This window comes from Pongo pygmaeus, chromosome 4, assembly GCF_028885625.2.
Source record: "Pongo pygmaeus isolate AG05252 chromosome 4, NHGRI_mPonPyg2-v2.0_pri, whole genome shotgun sequence".
NCBI classification, from domain to species: domain Eukaryota; kingdom Metazoa; phylum Chordata; class Mammalia; order Primates; family Hominidae; genus Pongo; species Pongo pygmaeus.
This window is the reverse complement of record NC_072377.2, coordinates 123,313,014-123,331,047: the sequence shown is the minus strand read 5'-3', so window position 1 is coordinate 123,331,047 and position 18,034 is coordinate 123,313,014. Positions and strand designations below refer to the sequence as shown.

Here is an 18,034-nt window from a genome sequence, read left to right as displayed (position 1 = left end):
CTGTGAGTAGTTTCCAGTGGATATAACCTCTCTTTTGTTGGCCTTTAAATAATAAGTGCATCAGCTGCTGCACCTGCGATGCATGCACGCGTGGAAATCCTGCAAATTCTTAAACTGCCATCCCAAGGCGGAAAATGCAGAATTCCCTTTTAACTTTTAAAGGGGTTAAATTCGGGCTTGGTACTGGGGTGCTCTCGGGGAGGTTTCCCTTACCTCTCCCAATGACGCTACTTAACCTCACCAGCACTCCCACACTGCCCACACTTGCCTACCCGGTTCTAGGTGAACGGTCCCACTGGGCACGGACCAATGGGCTCGTTCCTTCCCAGCCGCAGGGTGGGACCTCCAGCCCGGGCTTCGGAGACCCGCCCCCCGTACGTGGCGTGCGTGCATGGCGCTACGCGGCGCGGGCCGGTTTCTACAGCGCGTGGCGCCCCCCGGCGGCAGCCGGGCTTCAATGCCACGGCCTGACCGGAGTGTCCGCCATGGAGTCGCAGAAAGAGGCGCGAACATTCCAGGAGCCCGTCGCGCGGCCTCCTGGGACCTCAAGGTCTCAGACGCCGAACGACAAGGAGCGGCGGGAGGGTGGCGCAGTACCGGCGGCGACTGCCCTGGGCGCAGAGGCGGACGACGACAGTGCGGACGGGCTGTGGGAGCTGCCGGTGGAGCCGGCCGAGCGGAGGCCCGAGTGCACCCGCTGCAGGTGACCGCGGGCCTGGGGGCGGGGACTGCAGCCGGCAGCGGCCTTCGGAGGAGGCTGCGGCGCCCCCTGCCGGGGAGTCGGCGGCTCGGGCAGCGCTGCGATTAGGGCGGCGGAGTTGGCGGGTGCACGTTGGAAATCTCGGAAATGCAGGGCACAGCTACCTAGTAAGAAGCCCTTTTTCCAGGTTCATAATTATTTAACCTTACTTCCTGCAATATGCTGAGCGTATCATGGGATGAGCAGACATCAGTTCTGTTTCCAAGAAACTTAAGCGTCCGATAGGGGAAGTAAGGGATGATGACAATAATACTTGTAAAATAGTTACACAGTCATACTTAAGTGGCATAGTCATATCACAGTTAAAACGCATAAAGTGGATTGGAGGACAGAGACAGTCTCCTTTGCCTATCCTACCAGAACTCTAAATATAGGGCCTTTTCAGGTCTTCATTCTAGGTTGTCTTCAAACCGTACACACGTCCCACTGGTAATTTATAAAATCAGTTTTCATGGTAAATTATCATCTGTATCCCAGTGTGTCTAGCTCAGACCTTTCTTCTGAGCACCAGACCTGTGCATTAATTTATTAGGTGTTTATTGAGTGCTTTGGTAATCACTGACAATGCAGTGGAGTCCATGTTTTTGTAGAGTATTCTCTTACTGGATACGGATAATAAACCAGCAAACAAGCAATCAGATATGTAGTTACAAACTGGGAAAAAAGCAGTAAAGGAAAGGAATGGGTTGCTACTGTAGAAAATAGCTCGATGGTGTCATGAACTGTCTCTGAGATTTGAAAGATGAGAAGAATCCAGCCAGGGGAAAAGCATTCCAAGAAGGGGAACAGAAAGACTGAATATGGTTGAAGGTCTTTACTGCTTGAGTACTTGGAGTATCATACTTTGGACATTTTGACCTTTTCCTGGGGCTGGATTGTAAGACTTCAGAGAAAAGGATCTTGAATGTAGAATGTTTTTATATTTTCTAAATGTACTATGTATAGTTGACGCTCAGTAAACCTCTGAGGAGGATGGAAAATTTGTGATTAGAAGGGACTGTGAATTTGAACATAGGGGTTTGTGAATACAGTTACTTTAAACAAGTCGTCTGAGGGGGTTGGGGAAACATTTAAAAATTTTTGGAGGGGTCTCAATAGGATACTGGAGGAAAAGCGTTTCAAATATAAATCAAAGGCTAAATTACTGTGCTAGCTTTATTATGTAGTTTTTAGTCTGTTCAGAATTGTTAATTATAAATATATAGTTAAAAATCTGTTTAGCAGAGATTTATTTTGTGATGCTTTTTTAAAAAAATGTCTTGCTGAATTTTATCTTTTTTTCAGTTACATTTAGTTAATACCTTAGGATTACAATTTTCCCCAACATTTCTGCACTTTGCTTATTTCTGGTGAAATTTGCTACCTGTGAAAAGCTCTCCTCCCTCTTGCTATGCATTTTATTTGCTTCAATTAGGTAGAATATAATTCTACACTTTGCTTATTTCTGGTGAAATTTGCTACCTGTGAAAAGCTCTTCTCCCTCTTGCTATGCATTTATTTGCTTTAATTAGGTAGAATATAATTCTAAAATTATGGAGAATATTTAGGTGTTGTCAAAATATAAATGAATTGATGGCTTTTTATATTTTTTTTGGCTTTTTATATTTTATTTCATTATGCTATTAGAGTTCTACTAGTACTCTGGGTGAACTTCTTTACATTTATGCTTAAAATAGTTTTAAAAATGCATTCTTAGATTTGATTGATCATTGAGTCACAGTTATTTGGCTATTTACTTAAACTGTATTCATTTCTCTGAACACATTACTACAAATGTCACAGCCTAGGGGAGTTCCAGAAATTAGGTTTGTTCAGGAAGTGCAAACTCAGTTTAACTTTTCAGCAGAATCTTGCTCATTAGTAATATAACATATCTTAAATATGAATGGAATATTCTTTAAAAGATCCCAAACTTGTAATTTATTATTGCAAGATAATAGATTCTATAAATGTATTCTGTCCTTTATGTATATCTTGCTTACAAAACCTGCCTGTATTCCATTTACCTCTTAGAATACCTTTCCTATCCCCCATTCCCAAACGTATGTAATTATTTTTTTTTCAGATAAAGACAAAACTTTGGCTGATCTCCCCAGAGTATGTATCATTAGCATTATTTGAGATGACATAAGAAGGCTGAGGGTCATGGGACATGGTAGGTGCACAAAAGATTTGTTGAACTACTTGGTACAATTCAGTTGTTCAACAAATATTTTTGGAGACCCTACTTCCAGACAGTGTGATAGGTTATGAAATACAAAGATGAAAAAGAGATGAGTTCAGTTCTCCTGAAGATCAGGATCTAGTGGAAAGTGGCATATCTATTTAAATGGGGAGCCCTCAGATTAAAAATCCGATGATGTAGGGCAGTTTTTTCAAATTATAGGTAATGAACCGCAGTGAAACATTTGTTATTTGCACACTCATATGTAGTAGAGAATGTATTCAAGAAGAGTTTGACAAATATCAAATTTTTGAAGCTCTGAAGAAAACAGCAAAAAGTGTTTTCTGAATTTTTCAAAGTAAAAGTATTTGTAAAATAACTTTGTTCAGGTTAAAATAATTTTGCTAATTTAAACAATCTTATTTAAATTATATGACATCAGAGTGGAAAAATTTAAACACTTTTTATATGTGTTTGATATCCTTTGGCAGTCTTTGAAATTAGGCCGTATAGAGTAATAGTCAGAAGGCAAAAGGATGCATGTTCACCAAGTAGTGCTTGTGAGATTTTACTAGAGTCTTTAATTTTGTTAGGAAATAAAGTGTAATGTACATGTGTATATGTGTGTATATATGTGTGTGTGTATATATATATATATATATATATAAAATGCACATAAGCACGTGGTCTTTTTCTTGTTGAATTCTATACTATCAGCTTCTTTCTTAGATGGGTATATGTAAGGTGTTATAGGAACATATAAAAAGGTGCTCCTAACCCTAAGTTTGTATGGTGGAGATGAGGAAAAGATCTGGGAAATCTTGGAAGTGACATGTAAGCTGAGACTGAAGGACATAACAAAATATTTAATCTGGATTCTAATATTTAGGATTAATTAGGGAAGAGACTGGCTGAGGGGAGGGCTTGAGGGAGGAAAAAGTGAGCTCTGGTTAAGGAAACAGTATGTACGAAAGTTTAGTGTATAGAATATATAGTGTATTTGGGGAATTTGGAGAAGGGAGGGAGTGGTGAGAGATGACGCTGCAGAGATTAGTGCCCCAGGTTGCCCCAGGAAGGGCAAAATCAACTATGTCAGGGAGTTTGGGCCTAATGCTCTGTAACCCAACAAGCCAGCCACTGTAATATTTTTATATTTGAAAGGTGGTGACAAGTTTGACTTTTGTACGTGACTTTTGCTGTATAATTTATACTTTTTTATTTTATAAAAAAAGCAACTGGATGGTGATAAAAGGGTACAAGCTTGACTGGGAAGAATTAGGGCCTCATTCCAGAAATATTTTAGGCATCTTAATTATACTTTTGTATCTTCTGTAGATATTGCTATGCATTTGAGGATGAGTCATAAACCACTTGCAAATCATTGGTCATAGGAATAATGGAATAATGTCTAAAAACAGCGTATTTTAAAACCTGTTTAAGGGAAGAAACAGCAGGGAGAGCATGCACACAAACTGAATCAGATAGACCCTGAGATGGAAGTTTTTGTCTTTCCAGTGTTTTCTTTTCAAAAGTAACAAGCTGTAAGAATTATAATAAACCATATCTATATATTTAACACCCATTTACTAAATACCAGCCATCTGCCAGGCACATACCAGGCCTAGATATTTTAGATATTTTATATATTATAATATTTTATTTAGTTCTTGTAACAAACTTTTAGATTGCTGCTTTTTTTTTTTTTTTTTTTGAAATGGAGTCTTGCTCTGTCACCTAGGCTGGATTGCAGTGGCGCAATCTCGGCTCACTGCAACCTCTGCCTCCCAGGTTCAAACCATTCTCCTGCCTCAGCCTCCAGAGTAGCTGGGACTACAGGTGCCTGCCACCACGCCTGGCTAAGTTTTGTAATTTTTTTAGAGATGGAGTTTTGCTTTTGTTGCCCAGGCTGCAGTGCAATGGCGTGATCTTGGCTGACTGCAACCTCTGCCACCCAGGTTCAAGCGATCCTCCTGCCTCAGCCTCCTGAGTAGCTGGGATTACAGGCATGCACCACCACCACGCCTGACTAATTTTGTATTTTTAGTAGAGATGGGGTTTCTCCATGTTGGTCAGGCTGGTCTCGAGCTTCCGACGTCAGGTGATCCACCTGCCTTGGCCTCCCAAAGTGCTGGGATTACAGGCGTGAGCCACTGCGCCCAGCCTAGGTTTTGTATTCTTAGTAGAAGCAGGTTTTCTGCCCTGTTGGTCAGGCTGGTCTCGAACTCCTGACCTCAGGTGAGCCGCCTGCTTCAGCCTCCCAAGGTACCGGGATTACAGGTGAGAGCCACTGCGCCCAGCTACTGTTTGCTTTTAAATGATAAGGAAATAGAGATAACAGGCAAGTAGCAGAATTGGGTCTCTAGCTCCAGTCCACTTGGTTCCCTAGCTCATGCAAGTACTTGATCTCACTCCAGGCTCCTTGCTGAAGAAGCGTTAAGATTTTGTTTGCACAGTAGGTATTATCACCAGTTGAAATGGCATCACTAAGTCTGCAAGATTTTCAGACTTTTTAAGTTAGTAACAGGATGCTGAGTTTTAGTATTTTCTCTCGCTTTTTAATTGCACATATCATAACCTTTTCCTTATTCTTTAGGCTTGGATATTCTGGAGGAAAAAGTGATGGGGGGAACATCATAAGAGAGAGACAGAGAGGTAAAATGGGGAAAGGAGAGAGAGAAGGGAAGAGTGCAGGTGTTTAAGAAGAATGCACGAGCCATAAACTGGCACTCTACAGATGTTTTGCTTTGAACTATGTTTTATCAGCTTTTAAATTAGTTGCTAATAGTTCAAAATCAAGATGTTTTATATAAAAATCCAGATTTCTGGCTTTTGTGACAGTGGGAAGATCTGACAGCTTCAGAGACCACCTTCCTGAGCAGCAGTTGGTTAAGCTCAGTATTATTGGCTGTGCCCATATATTGGGCATGATCTCTCCAGGTCACTGTAGGCCCCAGTCATTCCTGCTTAACTCATTTGTGGTTAACTGCTGGCCCCCCATAGTCATTTATGTTTTGATTCTGGGTCTCCTGTACATCACTGTGGTTGTCTGACTGAGCAACTGGTAAATCAGTCTTCAAATTTAGTGGGAAAAGTGAAAAGTGGTAATTCCTAGGGTAGTTAATGTAGAATAACTGAAACTGTTGATTCAGTATCAGCACTTAGAAAATAAACTATTTTGGGCCAGGCACAGTGGCTTATGCCTGTAGTCCCAGCACTTTGGGAGGCCAAGGCGAGTGGATCACAAGGTCAGAGGAGATCGAGGCCAGCCTGACCAACATGGTGAAACCCTGTCTCTACTAAAAATACGAAAATTAGCCGGGCGTGGTGGTGAGTGCCTGTAATCCCAGCTACTTGGGAGGCTGAGGCAGGAGAATTGCTTGAACTTGGGAGGCGGAGGTTGCAGTGAGCCAAGATTGCTCCACTGCACTCCAGCCTGGGCGACAGAGTGAAACTCCGTCTCAAAAAAAAGAAAAGGAAACAAACTATTTTGGTAAATTTAAAATCAGCTAGATTATTGATAATTTTTAGGGTAAAAATTTGGGTATCTGAAGTTTAATTTTTGTGTATATCAAAGATATATTCTCAAGAGAAAATTATTACATTAGTTTGTTCTTTCCTGTTAGTATAGAAAATATGTTTATTCTTTGAAATAGGTCATTCATAATGTATGTGGAAAGCTAACTGATTTACAAATCATTATGCAGGCTAATTGTATGTCCGAAGTTGAGCAATGATATATGTCAAGAGGGAATTTTTTCATAACTTTAATTAAGTCTCCAAAGAGGAATGGCCAGTTTTAAAAACCACATTAGAGCTTTCTAAGTGTTTGATTTATTTTCCCTAGGAAAAATAGGAATTATATTTTTACCCTCTGATAGGTAGAAGTTTTCTTCAAAGACTGTAAAAGCACATTAATTCCTTGAGTTCATTTGCCCAAAATTAATAATTCATAGTTTCTATTAGTGCTTATGTAGTTAGATAATATATTCAGAAATAGTCTAGCTTAAAATTTGGTATCACTTAAAAAGAGTTCACAGGCTACAAAGTACTTTTACATTTTTGTTTAATACGTGAGACAACCTTATGATGTAAATAGTGTTATTCTCTTTTATAGACTCTTAAGGTCAGATGACTAATAAGAGACAGAGCTGCTTTAGCTTTCATATTTTTATTGCTACACCACATAATAATGAATTATACTTAAATGAACAGTATGACTGCATTTGTTTTTCTTGCATATAGTAAGTATTTACATGAGGTGTTTCTCTGCCTTCTTCTAATCTAAAGATTCTTTTCCTTTACCTTTGGCCATGGGTATTTTTAATTATTTTGAGGTAAGCAATTTTTAAATTATTGTATTTTTTAAAGTCAAGCTTGTATCTCCTGAATTCTTTGTCTGTCTGTGATGAGATTCTCATTTCTATTGCTGGCTTTTCACTTTTATGTTAGAAAGGCAGATTCGGGGAGGCTGAGGTGGGAGGATCACTTGAGCCCCGGAGTTCGGGGCTGCAGAGTAAGGTAAGAAGATGCCACTGTGCTCTTGCCTGGGTTGACAGAGTAAGACCCCATCTCTTAGAGAGAGAGAGGGGTTGGATTTTTTTCTTCTGCTGAGTTTATTGTTTGTTTGCTTGTTTTTCATTTTTCACTATTGGAAACCTAGTTGAAAAGGTATGTATTGAGCCTGTTGACCTTGCAAAGGGTAGAGAAATTGACCTGATAGAAATGTCTCTGATCTGTTTGTTTATGTAGACAAGTTATTTGGCAGTCTAATTCTTTTTTCAAAAATTGTGGTAACATTTACATAACATAATATTTGTCATTTTAATCATTTAAGTGTACAGTTTAGTGACATTAAATATATAATGTTGTGTAGCCATCACCACGATATAAACGGTATAAACCCCAAACCTTTTCATCATCCCAACATAAACTCTGTCCATTACACTGTAATTTCCTATTTTTCCCTCTCCTCAGACCCTGGTAACCTCTATTCTACTTTTTGTTTCTATGAATTTACCTATTCTAGATTTAAGTGGAATCATATATTTGTCTATCTGTGTCTGGCTAATTTCACCTAGTATAATGTTTTCAAGGTCCATCCATGTTGTAGCAAATGAATGAAAATTTCACTTAATTCTATGGCTGAATTTTATGTATATAACCACATTTTGTTGATCTGTTATCCATTCATCTGTTGATGAATACTTGGGTTGTTTTTACCTTTTGGCTATTGTCAATAATGATGCAATGAACATTGGTATACAGATAATCTGTTCTAGATGCTGCTCTCAGTTTTTTTTTTAAATGTATATTTTAGGTTGGTGCAAAAGTAATTGTGGTTTTTGCCATTACTATCTAGGAGTGGAATTGCTGGGTCATATGGTTTTATGTTTAACTTTTTGAGGAATTGTCAAGCTATTTTCCACAGTAGCTGTACCTCCTACATTCCCACGAGCAATGTATGAGCTTTCTGTTTTTTCCACATTCCTGCCAACACTTACTATTATCCATTTTATTATGCCCATCTTAGGAGGCATGAAGTGATATTTCATTGTGGTTTTGATTTGTATTTTGCTGACTAATAATGTTGAACATCTTCTCATGTGCTTTTTGGCCATTTGCATATCTTCTTTGGAAAAATGTCTATTCAAGTCCTTTTGGCAGGCGAATTGCAAGTGGACAAGTTAGCCTGTCACAGTTTCATGGACACTGGCAAAAGACATGAAATCCCTGGGCCAAAGACAAAGGACTTTATTACTCAAGGCACAACAGGGAGTATGAGCTTCATGTTTGTGTTGTTTCTCTTGTTGTCCCCTCCCACTCCAAGCCCTACAGGGATTTCAGAGATAATTAGGTAGATACTGTGCATGCAGTGGGTTTGCATCCTGGCTGAAGGACCTTGAACTTAGTGTGTTCCTGAATTTTTTATAATGGGTTGCAAGTAAACCTGCTCTTTTTCCAGAGGGAGAACTTATCTGTCTTTCAAGGCTGTTCACCATGTAGATACCTTTGGAAAGATAGTCCAGAACAAAAGGCTGTTGTCTCAGTCACAAAACATACAGAAATGTAAGAGACCCATGGAGAATTACCTCCAAAGTTCAGTTACCAAAATGAAGAAATGAACATTGGTACAATACTATTTTTCTTTTCAACTTTTAAGTTCCAGGGTACGTGTGCAGGATGTGCAGGTTTGTTACATAGGTAACATGTGCCATGGTGGTTTGCTGCACAGATCAACCCATCCCCTAGGAATTAAGCCCAGCATCCATTAGCTATTCTTCCTCATGCTCTCCCGCCCCCTCCTGACAGGCCCCAATGTGTGTTATTCCCCACAATGTGTCTGTGTGTTCTCATTGTTCAGCTCCCACTTATAAGTGAGAACATGCGGTGTTTGGTTTTCTGTCCCTGCATTAGTTTGCTGAGGATAAAGCATCCAGCTTCATCCATGTCCCTGCAAAGGACGTGATCTCATTCCTTATGGCTGCATAGTATTCCATGATGTATGCCACATTTGCTTTATCCAGTCAATTATTAATGGGCATGTGGATTGATTCCATGTCTTTGCTATTGTGAATTGTGCTGCAGTGAACATACCACGTGCATATATCTTTATAATGGAATGATTTATATTCCTTTGGTAATATACCCAGTAATGGGACTACTAGGTCACATGATATTTCTGCTTCTAGATCTTTGAGGAATTGCCCCATTGTCTTCCACAATGGTTGAACTAATTTACACTTCCACCAATAGTATAGAAGTGTTCTTTTTTTCTCTACAACTTCACCAGCATCTGTTGTTTCTTGACATTTTATTTATTTATTATTATTTTTTTTTTTGGGGGGGATGGACTCTTGGTCTGTCGCCCAGGCTGGAGTGCAGTGGAGCAATCTTGGCTCGCTGCAAGCTCTGCTTCCCGGGTTCACCCCATTCTCCTGCCTCAGCCTCCCGAGTAGCTGGGACTACAGGTGCCCGCCACCATGCCTGGCTAAGTTTTTGTATTTTTAGCAGAGACGGGGTTTCACCATGTTAGCCAGGATGGTCTTGATCTCCTGACCTTGTGATCCACCCGCCTTGGCCTCCCAAAGTGCTGGGATTATAGGCGTGAGCCACTGCGCCTGGCCTCTGTTTTTTATTTTTTGAGATGGAGTCCCACTGTGTCACCCAGGCTGGAGTGTAGTGATGTGATCTTGGCTCACTGCAACCTCTGTCTTCCCAGCTCAAGCAATCCTCCTGCTTCAGCCTCCCAGGTAGCTGGGACTACAGGTGTGCACCACCATGCCCAGCTAATGTTTTTTATTTTTGTTGGAGATGGGGTTTCACCATATTGCCCAGGCTGATCTCTAACTCCTGACCTCAAGTGATCCACCCTCCTTGGCCTCCCGAAGTGCTGGGATTACAGGTGTGAGCCACCGTGCCTGGCCATTTCTTGACGTTTTAATAGTCACCATTCTGACTGGCATGAGATGGTATCTCACTGTGGTTTTGATATGGATTTCCATAATCAGTGATGTTGAGCTTTTTTTCTTATGTTTGTTGGCCACATGAATGTCTTCTTTTGAGAAGTGTCTGTTCATGTCCTTTGCCTACTTCTTAATGGGGTTGTTGGTTTTTTTCTGATATATTTATTTAAAATTCCTTGTGGACTCTGGATATTAGACCTTTGTCAGATGGATAGATTGCCAAGTTTTTCTGCCATTCTGTAGGTTGTCTATTCACTCTGATGATAGTTTCTTTTGCTGTGCAGAGTCTTTAGTTTAATTAGATCCCATTTATCAATTTTTGCTTTTGTTGCAAAATTGCTTTTGGTGTTTTTGTCATGAGATCTTTGCTCGTGCCAACATCCTGAATGGTATTGCCTAGATTTTCTTCTAGGGTTTTTCTAGTTTTGGGTTTTACATTTACGTCTTTAATTCATCTTGAGTTAGTTTTTGTATAAGGTGTAAGGAAGAGGTCCAGTTTCAACTTTCTGCTGCATATGTCTAGCCAGTTCTCCCAGCACCACTTAAAAAAAAGTTAAAAAAAAAAAAAAAGTAGGGAATCCTTTCCCCATTGCTTGTTTTTGTCAGGCTTGTAGAAGATCAGATGGTTGTAGGTGTGTAGTCTTGTTTCTGAGTTCTCTATTCTGTTCCATTGGTCTATGTGTCTGGTTTTGTACCAGTACCACGCTGTTTTAATTACTGTAGCCTTGTAGTATAGTTTGAAGTCAGATAGTGTAATACCTCTCAGGTAGTGTAATGCCTCTCCCGTTTTGTTCTTTTCCTTAGGATTGTCTTGGCTATTCGGGTTCTTTTTTGGTTCCATATGAATTTTAAAATAGTTTTTCCTAATTCTGTGAAGAATGTTAATGGTAGTTTAATTGGAATAGCATTCAATCTATAAATTGGGCAGTATGGCCAATTTCACAATATCGATTCTTCCTATCCGTGAGCATGGAATGTTTTCCCATTTGTTTGTGTCCTCTCTGATTTCCTTGAGCAGTGGTTTGTAGTTCTCCTTAAAGAGGTCCTTCACTTCCCTTGTTAGCTCTATATCTAGGCATTTTATTCTCTTTGTAGCAATTGCAAATGGGAGTTCATTCATGATTTGGCTGTCTGCTTGCCTGTTGTTGGCACATAGGAATGCTTGTGATTTTTGCACGTTGATTTTATATCCTGAGACTTTGCTGAAGTTGCTGATCAGCTTAAGGAGATTTTGGGCTGAGACAATGGGGTTTTCTAAATATACAATCAAGTAATCTGCAAACAGATACAATTTGATTTCCTCTCTTCCTATTTGAATACCCTTTCTTTCTTTCTCTTGCCTGATTGCCCTCACCAGAACTTCCAATACTATTTTGAATAGCAGTGGTGAGAGAGGGGATCCTTGTCTTGTGCCGGTCTTCAAAGGGAATGCTTCCAGCTTTTGCCCATTCAGTATGATATTGGTTGTGGGTTTGTCATAAATAGCTCTTATTATTTTGAGATATGTTCCATCAATACCTAGTTTATTGAGAGTTTTAGCATGAAAGGGTGTTGAATTTTATCAAAGGCCTTTTCTGCATTTTTTGAGATAATCATGTGGTTTTTGTCATTGGTTCTGTTTATGTGATGGATTACATTTATTGATTTGCATATTGAACCCACCTTGCATCCCAGGTATGAAGCTGACTTGATCATGGTGGATAACCTTTTTGATGTGCTACTGTATTCAGTTTCCCAGTATTTTATTGAGGATCTTCTCATTGATGTTCATCAGGGATATTGGCCTGAAATGTTCTTTTTTTGTTGTATCTCTGCCAGGTTTTGGTATCAGGATGATGCTGGCCTCATAAAATGAGTTAGGGAGGAGTCCCTCTTTTTCTATTATTTGAAATAGTTTCAGAGGGAATGGTACCAGCTCCTCTTTGTACCTGTGGTGGAATTTGGCTGTGAATCTGGTTCTGAGCTGTTTTTGGTTGGTAGGGTATTAATTACTGCCTCAATTTCAGAACTTGTTATCGGTCTATTCAGGGATTCGACTTCTTCCTGGTTTGGTGTTGGGAGGGTGTATATGTCCAGGAATTTACCCATTTCTTCTAGATTTTCTAGTTTATGTGTGTAGAGGTGTTTAGAGTATTCTTTGATGGTAGTTTGTATTTCTGTGGGATCAGTGGTGATACCCCCTTTATCATCTTTCACTGTGTCTGTTTGATTCTTTTTTCTTCTTTATTAGTCTGGCTAGCAGTCTATCTGTTTTGTTAATCTTTTCAAAACACCAGCTCCTGGATTCATAGATTTTTTTGAAGGGTTTTTTTGTGTCTCTATTTCCTTCAGTTCTGCTCTGATCTTAGTTATTTCTTGTCTGTTGCTAGCTTTTGAATTTGTTTGCTCTTGCTTCTCTAGTTCTTTTAATTGTGATATTAGGGTGTTGATTTTAGATCTTTCCCACTTTCTCCTGTGGGCATTTAGTACTATAAATTTCCCTCTAAAGGCTGCGTTAGCTGTGTCCCAGATATACTGGTACATTGTGTCTTTGTTCTCATTGGTTTCAAAGAACTTATTTATTTCTGCCTTAATTTCATTATTTAACCAGTAGTCATTCAGGAGCAGGTTGTTCAGTTTCCATGTAGTTGTGAGGTTTTGAGTAAGTTTCTTAATTCTGAGTTCTAATTTGATTGCATTGTGGTCTGAGAGACTGTTACGATTTCCATTCTTTTGCATTTGCTGAAGAGTGATTTACTTCTAATTATGTGGTCAATTTTAGAATAAATGTGATGTGGTGATGAGAAGAATGTATATTCTGTTGATTTGGGGTGGAGAGTTCTGTAGATGTCTATTAGATCTGCTTGGTCCAGAGTTGAGTTCAAGTCCTGCATATCGTTGTTAATTTTCTGTCTCATTGATCTGTCCAATATTGACGGTGGGGTGTTAAAGTCTCTCGCTATTATTGTGTGGGAGTCTAAGTCTCTTACAGAAACCCCATCCAAAGGTCACCAGCGTCAAAGACCAAAGGTAGATAAATCCATGAAGATGAAGAAAAACCAGCACAAAAAGGCTGAAAATCCCAAAAACCAGAATGCCTCTTCTCCCCCAAAGGATCACAGCTCTTCACCACCAAGGGAACTAAACTGGATGGAGAATGAGTTTGATGAATTGACATAAGTAGGCTTCAGAAAGTGGGTAATATCAAGTTCCTCTGAGCTAAAGGAGCATATTCTAACCCAATGTAAGGAAGCTAAGAACCTTGAAAAAAGGTTAGACGAATTGCTAACTAGAATAACCAGTTTAGAGAATAACATAAATTACCTGATGGAGCTGAAATACACAGCATGAGAACTTCTTGAAGCATACACAAGTATCAGTAGCCAAATCGATCAAGCGGAAGAAAGGATATCAGAAATTGAAGATAAACTCAATGAAATAAAGCGTGAAGACAAGATTACAGAAAACAGAATGAAAAGGAGTGAACAAAGCCTCCAAGAAATATGGGACTATGTGAAAAGACCAAACCTATGTTTGATTGGTGTACCTGAAAGTGATGGGGAGAATGGAACCAAGTTGGAAAACACTCTTCCGGATATTATCCAGGAGAACTTCCCCAACCTAGCAAGACAGGCCAACATTCAAATTCAGGAAATACAGAGAACACCACAAAGATACTCCTTGAGAAGAGCAACCCCAAGACACATAATCATCAGATTCACCAAGGTTGAAATGAAGGAAAAAATGTTAAGGGCAGCCAGAGAGAAAGGTTGGGTTACCCACAAAGAGAAGCCTATCAGACTAACAGCGGATCTCTCGGCAGAAACCCTACAAGCCAGAAGAGAGTGGGGGCCAATATTCAACATTTTTAAATAAAAGAATTTTTAACCCAGAATTTCATCTCCAGCCAAACTAAGCTTCATAAGTGAAGGAGGAATAAAATCCTTTACAGATAAGCAAATGCTGAGAGATTCTGTCAGCACCAGGCCTGCCTTACAAGAGCTCCTCAAGGAAGCACTAAATATAGAAAGGATAAACAAGTACCAGCCACTGCAAAAACATACCAAATTGTAAAGACCATCGACACTATGAAGAAACTGCATCAACTAAGGGGCAAAATAACCCGCTAACATCTTAATGAGAGGATCATATTCATATGTAACAATATTAACCTTCAATGTAAATGGGTTAAATGCCCCAATTAAAAGACACAGACTGGCAAATTGGATAAAGAGTCAAGACCCATTGGTGTGTTGTATTCAGAAGACCCATCTCACATGCAAAGACACACATAGGCTCAAAATAAAGGGATGGAGGAAGATTTACCAAGCAAATGGAAAGCAAAAAAAAAAAAAAAAAAAAGGGGGTTGCAATCCTAGTTTCTGATAAAACAGAATGTTAGTTTCTGATAAAACACAATGTAAGTTTCTGATAAAACAGACTGTAAACCAACAAAGATTAAAAAAAGACAAAGAAGGGCATTACATAATGGTAAAGGGATCAAAGTAACAACAAGAGCTAACTGTCCTAAATATGTATGCACCCAATACAGGGGCACCCAGATTCAAAAGCAAGGCCTTAGAATCATGTGGTTTTTGTCTTTAGTTTTGTTTATGTGGTGAATTACATTTATGGATTCGCGTATGTTGAACCAACCTTGGATCCCAGGGATGAAGCCAACTTGATCATGACAGATAAGCTTTTTGATGTGCTGCTGGAATCAGTTTGCCAGTATTTTATTGAGGATTTTTGCGTTGAGGTTCATCAGGGATATTGGAGGGCAGTTTTTTTTTGGTTTTGAATCTCTGCCAGGTTTTGGTATCAGGATGATGCTGGCTTCATAAAATGAGTTAGGGAGGAGTTCCTTCTTTTCAACTGTTTGGAATAGTTTCAGTAGAAATGGTACCAGCTCGTCTTTGTACCTCTGGTAGAATTCAGCTGTAAATTTGTCCTTTCCTGGGCTTTCTTTTTGGGCTGATAGGCTATTTAATTACTGCCTCGGTTTCAGAACTCATTATTGGTCTATTCAAGTATTCAGTTTCTTCCTGGTTCGTCTTGGCAGGATGTATGTGTCTAGGAATTTATCCATTTCTCCTAGATTTTCTAGTTTATGTGCATAGAGGTGTTTATAGTATTCTCTGATGATTGTTTGTGTTTCTGTATGGTCAGTGGTGATATCCCCCTTATCATTTCTGATTGTGTCTATGTGATTCTTCTGCCTTTTCTTCTTTATTAGTCTACCTAGCAGTCTATTTATTGTTATTTTTTTCCAAAAAACCCAGCTTCTGAATTTGTTGATTTTTTGAAGGGGTTGTCATGTCTCTATCTCCTTTAGTTATGCTCTGATCTTGGTTATTTCTTGTATTTTGCTAGCTTTGGAGTTTGTTTGCTCTTGTTTCTCTAGTTCTTTTAGTTGTGATGTTAGGTTGTTGATTTGAGATCTTACTAGCTTTTTGATGTGGGCATTTAGTGCTTTATATTTTCCTCTAAACACTGCTTTAGCAGTGTTAAAGAGATTCTGGTGCATTGTCTCTTTGTTCTCATTAGTTTTAAAGAACTTCTTGATGTCTGCCTTAATTTCATAATTTACCAAGGAGTCATTCAGGAACAGGTTGTTCAATTTCCATGTAGTTGTGTAGTTTTGAGTGAGTTTCTTAACCTTGAGTTCTAATTTGATTGCACTGTGGTCTGAGAAACTATTTGTTATCATTTCAGTTCTTTTGCATTTGCTGAGGAGTGATTTACTTCCAATTATGTGATCAGTTTTTGAGTAAGTGCCATGTGTCTAGGAGAAAAATGTGTATTCTGTTATTTTTGGATGGAGAGTTCTGTAGATGCCTGTCAGGTCTGCTTGATCCAGAGCTAAGTTCAGGTCCTGAATATCTTTGTTAATTTTCTGTCTTGATCATCTGTCTAATATTGTCAGTGGGGTGTTAAAGTCTCTCACTATTATTGTGTGGGAGTCTGAGTCTCTTTGTAGATCTCTAAGAACTTGCTTTATGAATCTGGATGCTACTGTATTGGGTGCATATATATTTAGGATAGTTAGCTCTCCTTGTTGAACTGAACCCTTTACCGTATATAACGCCCTTATTTGTCTTTTTTGATCTTTGTCGGTTTAAAGTCTGTTTTGTCAGAAACTAGAATTGTGACCCCTGCATTTTTCTGTATTCCATTTGCTTGGTAAATTTTCCTTTATCCCTTTATTTTGAGCTTATATGTGTCTTTGCATGTGAGATGGGTTTCTTGAAGATAGCATACAGATGGATCTTGACTCTATCCAGCTTGCCATTCTGTGTCTTTTAGTTAGGGCATTTAGGCCATTTACACTTAAGGTTAATATTGTTATTTGTGAGTTTGATCCTGTCATCATGAAGCTAGCTGGTTATTTTTCAGACTTGTGTATGTGGTTGCTTCGTAGTGTCACTGATTTGCATACTTCAGTGGATTTATGTAGTGGCTGGTAATGATTTTTCCATTCCATATTTAGTGCTTCCTTCAGGAGCTCTTGAAAGGGAGGCCTGGTGGTGACGAAGTCCCTCAGCATTTGCTTGTCTGAAAAGGATCTTATTTCTCCCTTGCTTATTAAGCTTAGTTTGGCCACATATGAAATTCTGGGCTGGAAATTCTTTTAAGAATGTTGAATATTTGCCCCTAATCTCTGCTGGCTAATAGGGTTTCCACTGAGGGTTTTGCTTTTAGTCTGATGGACTTCTCTTTGTAGGTTACCTGGCCTTTCTCTCTGGCTACCCTTAACATTTTTTCTTTCATTTTGACCTTGGAGGATCTGATGATTACGTGTCTTGGGGTTGATCTTCTCGTGGGGTTCCCTGAATTTCCTGAATTTGAATGTTGGCTTGTCTTGCTAGGTTAGGGAAGTTCTCCTGGATGAGATCCTGAAGTATGTTTTCCAGCTTGTTTCCAGTTTCCCTGTCTCTTTCAGGTACCCCAGTCAGTTGTAGGTTCGGTCCTTTTCCATAATCCTGTATTTCTCAGAGGTTTTGTTCATTGTCTTTTCTTTTTTCCTTTTGTCTTTTTCTGAGACAGAGTCTCGCTTTGTTAGCAGGCTGGAGTGCCGTGGTGCAATCTTGGTTCACTGCAATCTCCGCCTCCCGGGTTCAAGTGATTCTTCTGCCTCAGCCTCCTGAGTAGCTGGAATTATAGGTGCATACCACCATGCTTGGCTAATTTTTGTGTTTTTAGTATAGACAGGGTTTTGCCCCGTTGGCCAGGCTGGTCTCGAACTCCTGACCTCAGGTGATCTGCCTGCCTTGGCCTCCCAAAGTGATGGGATTGCTGGTATGAGCCACTGTGCTCAGTCTCATTCTTTTTTCTCTATTCTTGTCTTTCTGTCCTACTTTAGAAAGATAGTCTTACAGCTCTGAGATTCTTTCCTCTGCTTGGTCTGTTTTGCTGTTGATACTTGTGATTGCATTGTGAGTTTCTTATATTGTGTTTTTCAGCTCCATCAGGTCATTTATGTTCTTCTCTAAACTGGCTATTCTTATTATCAGCTCCTGTATTGTTTTATCATGATTCTTAGCTTCTTTGCATTGGGTTAGAACATGCTCCTTTAGCTCAGTGAAGCTTTTTATTACCCATTTTCTGAAGCCTACTTCTGTCAATTCAGTCATCTTAGCTTCACCCTAGTTCTGTACCCATGCTGGA

The 18,034-nt window shown here is 39.5% G+C and overlaps 1 protein-coding gene across 2 annotated transcripts in view; it reads left to right on the top strand.

Annotated features, from left to right (window-relative positions):
* The first annotated feature begins 368 nt into the window (after window positions 1-368).
* DTWD2 (DTW domain containing 2) overlaps window positions 369-18,034 on the top strand; it is a 150,623-nt gene continuing 132,957 nt past the window's right edge. Inside the window, exon 1 of one of the 2 annotated variants that reach the window (XM_054489792.2) lies at window positions 369-703. In XM_054489792.2, the coding sequence (XP_054345767.1) occupies window positions 486-703 (218 nt within the window). In that variant the 5' untranslated portion in view covers window positions 369-485. Of the gene's footprint in view, window positions 704-776; window positions 868-18,034 lie in introns of those variants that run through there. The other variant, XM_054489793.2, reaches the window with a different exon arrangement.